Source organism: Alligator sinensis, unplaced genomic scaffold (assembly GCF_000455745.1).
Source record: "Alligator sinensis unplaced genomic scaffold, ASM45574v1 scaffold1801_1, whole genome shotgun sequence".
In the NCBI taxonomy this organism is placed as follows: domain Eukaryota; kingdom Metazoa; phylum Chordata; order Crocodylia; family Alligatoridae; genus Alligator; species Alligator sinensis.
In genome coordinates this window covers 995,200-998,032 of record NW_005842608.1, presented here as the reverse complement: position 1 = coordinate 998,032, position 2,833 = coordinate 995,200, and the positions used below count along the sequence as shown (strand labels likewise).

Genomic DNA, 2,833 nt, shown 5'->3' with positions numbered 1-2,833 from the left:
CCCGCCGGCGCCCGGCTCGCTGCAGGGGCGCCCGCGGCACGGGGCGGCTCTCAGCACCCGTCTGCCTCTCTCCTAGATGGCGAACCTGGCGCTCCTGCGAGGGCAGCTGGACAGCGTGAGTGAAGCCCTCCGGGGCGGGAGTGCAAAACGAGTCCGTGCAGGGACCGGAGACTTCAGCACCCCTCCCCTCCCCTCCCCTCCCCCCACGAGCACGGGCGGTGCTCGCCGCCAGCCGGAGTCCAGAGCTGGCTCCTCACCGGGCACCTGCTCTCTTTGCAGGCAGAGAAACTCTTCAAAGCAGCGATAAGCCTCTTGCTGGCTGGGGACGCTAAGCAGGTGAGTCCCCTGCCGCCCGCCGCACGGTTTCCTGCTCCGTACAGGTACATCACTACCACCCCCATCCCTACCTCTCTTGGGGCAGACAAACCTGCAGCCTCTTCCGCAGCCCGTGGACTGGTCCCTCTCCCTGTAGAGCCTGGAAGCTGCCTGTGCTGGGCCCACGGCAACCTCCACCCCCGCTCCAGCAGCGTCCGCTGCCGGAAGCTGTGCCCCTGCCTCCCGCAGGACACGCCCTTGGCCTACGCCCTATAGGCGTGATCCCGAACGCCCTGGCTGCCGGGTCCATGCCCCTCTGGCTTCTCCCCTGGCAGGATGACAACGCGATCATCGAGATGTCGCTCAAGCTGGCCAGTATCTACGCTGCTCGGAACCAGTGAGTTCGCGCCCCAGGCTGCAGCCTGCCGTATTCAGGAGCTCCAAGGCGTCCGTGATGGTTTGGGTCAAGGGAGAGTCTGGCCCCTAGGAAGGAGGGTCCTGCTGACACAGCTCAGGGGGAAGCTTCAACTCTGGCTTCAGAGGCCGTGCTGGTCTCAGTCTCAAGAGAGCAGGCCTCTCTCTGGCTGCTGGGCCTGGGCAGCAGGCCAGCCCCAACTGCAGTCACCGGAGGAGGAGTCCCTGCAGAAGGTGACTTCAAAGAGACTAACGCACTGAATGTGCGCAGGCCAGAGGGACTTGGGTTTTAGCATTTAGGATTGGAGCCAAGCACACCTGCCCCGCAACGCTATCTCCAGGGGTCCTGGAGCCCTTCACCAATTAGCTGAGCTGACCCAGAGCTGGTGCGCGGTGTTAGGGGCTGAAGCTGGGAGCAGGTGCTGTTTGCCCAGAGCCGCGATGCCTTCCTGGGGTCTGTGGGGGCGGGGATGAGCCTGGGACGTGCTGCTCCCAGTGGGGGGTGGACTTGCTTTGCCAAAGGCTGACTTTTTTTTTCCCCCCTCTGCTATGCAGAGACCAGCAGGCTATCACAGGCTACAAGTTCTGCATCCTGACCCTGGAGGAGAAAACAGCCACGCAGAAGGACTTGCCTGAAGACGTCCTCCCTGGTAGGCAGCTCCTAGGTGCTCGCTGCGGCCAGCGTGGCGCTGCGCCTGCCTTGTACTTCCTTGCCTAATGCCTTCCAGCCGCTGCCTGCCTTGGTGCCCAGACCCCCTCCCACTCTTGGCTGACAAGTCTTGTACTCAGTAGTTCCCTGGGAGCAAGGGGCAGTACCTCAACCTATCTCTGTTCTGCTTGCAGCACAGGAAAAAGCCAACACCCGCCTCCTGCTTGGATTATGCCTGGACTCCTACGGCCGCTACCTCCTCACCCGCAACCAGCCAGCTGTGGCCCAAATAATGTATGAGAGAGCCCTGCAGATCTCCAGGGACATCCAGGGAGAGACCCATCCACAGGTTAGCTGGGACCAACGGCTGCGATCAAGGGACGCGTGCTCACAACGGGATTGCCTTGGAGCTGGGCCTGCTCCCCTTGGGGCCGGGTTCCAGGAGCAGGCTCTGTGCTTAGGCAGCCGAAGCCTGAGCATGAAAATGGTCCGTGTGGGCGAGCCAGCACTGCTGTCATCTCACAGAGGAGTCCGTCACTCTTGCCACGAGGGCAAATGCTCCATGCCACTGTTCTCTGTCCCCTGCACTAATGCTTTCCTTGCTGTCTTGGTGCAGACAGTGATCCTGATGAGCGACTTGGCAACTGTGCTGGATGTGCAGGGACGCTATGACGAAGCATACACCTACGTGAAAAGGGCAGCGGAGTTGGCGAAGCAGACGAAGCATCCCGAGGAACATGTGGTGCTGAACAACCTGGCTGGAATTCTGATGCATAAAGGTAACGACTGCCCCCGCAACCAGCTGTTCCTCTGTGCCTAGGCAGTAGCAGGCAAGGAAGACCTGAGTGGGGTTGGGGAGATGGGTCAGAACAGCAACATGCAGGGAGGCAGTGCGGGAGCTGTTATCTGCTTTATGGCTACACCATGTGGTGTATGCTACATTAAATCACTCTCTGGGCTGGGGGAGAGTGGGGCAGGGCTGTGGGTGCCGACTCTTTCCAGATAATCCCTTTCCCCCAATAGCTCAACGCTGACCCTCTCTGGCTTGTGATCCACAAAATAGAATCCAGGAATGGAGAGAGGCTCACGGTGAGTTTCCTTTCCCCTCCTTAAATGCAGAAGACTTTCTGGAAGCAGAACGTGTATATGAAGCAGCTCTGAAGCAGGCACGACAGAAGGGAGATGATGCATCTGTCCAGCGCATCCAGAAGGAGCTGGCCAACCTGGCCACGCGGAGAAAGGCACAAACTCCCTAGGTGGCAATGTACAGAGGTAGCTTGAAGCATCACGGGGGGCCAGGAGGTGGCTTGCGCACAGCACGGGCATGTTGGGATCTGGGGGGAACTAAAAGGACAAATTACAGGCTCGGTGCTGAGTGAGCTGGGGAGCACGGGAGGTGCTGCTGTGGCCTTTTGTCTGGCCCTAAATAAAGCATTAATTGTTATAGATGCCCAA

General features: G+C 60.1%; 1 protein-coding gene across 2 annotated transcripts; it reads left to right on the top strand.

Moving 5' to 3' along the window:
* Positions 1-2,833, top strand: TTC19 (tetratricopeptide repeat domain 19). Of its 2 annotated transcripts, none has more exons than XM_006033113.3 (7): positions 1-115; positions 280-336; positions 651-712; positions 1,285-1,379; positions 1,573-1,727; positions 1,995-2,157; positions 2,498-2,833. In XM_006033113.3, the coding sequence occupies exons 1-7, from the start codon at positions 77-79 to the stop codon at positions 2,632-2,634; spliced, it is 708 nt and encodes a 235-aa protein (XP_006033175.1). In that variant the 5' UTR covers positions 1-76; the 3' UTR covers positions 2,635-2,833. The 2 variants fall into 2 exon arrangements, with proteins under 2 accessions (XP_006033175.1, XP_025070652.1); XM_025214867.1 differs by having other exon boundaries at positions 2,402-2,543.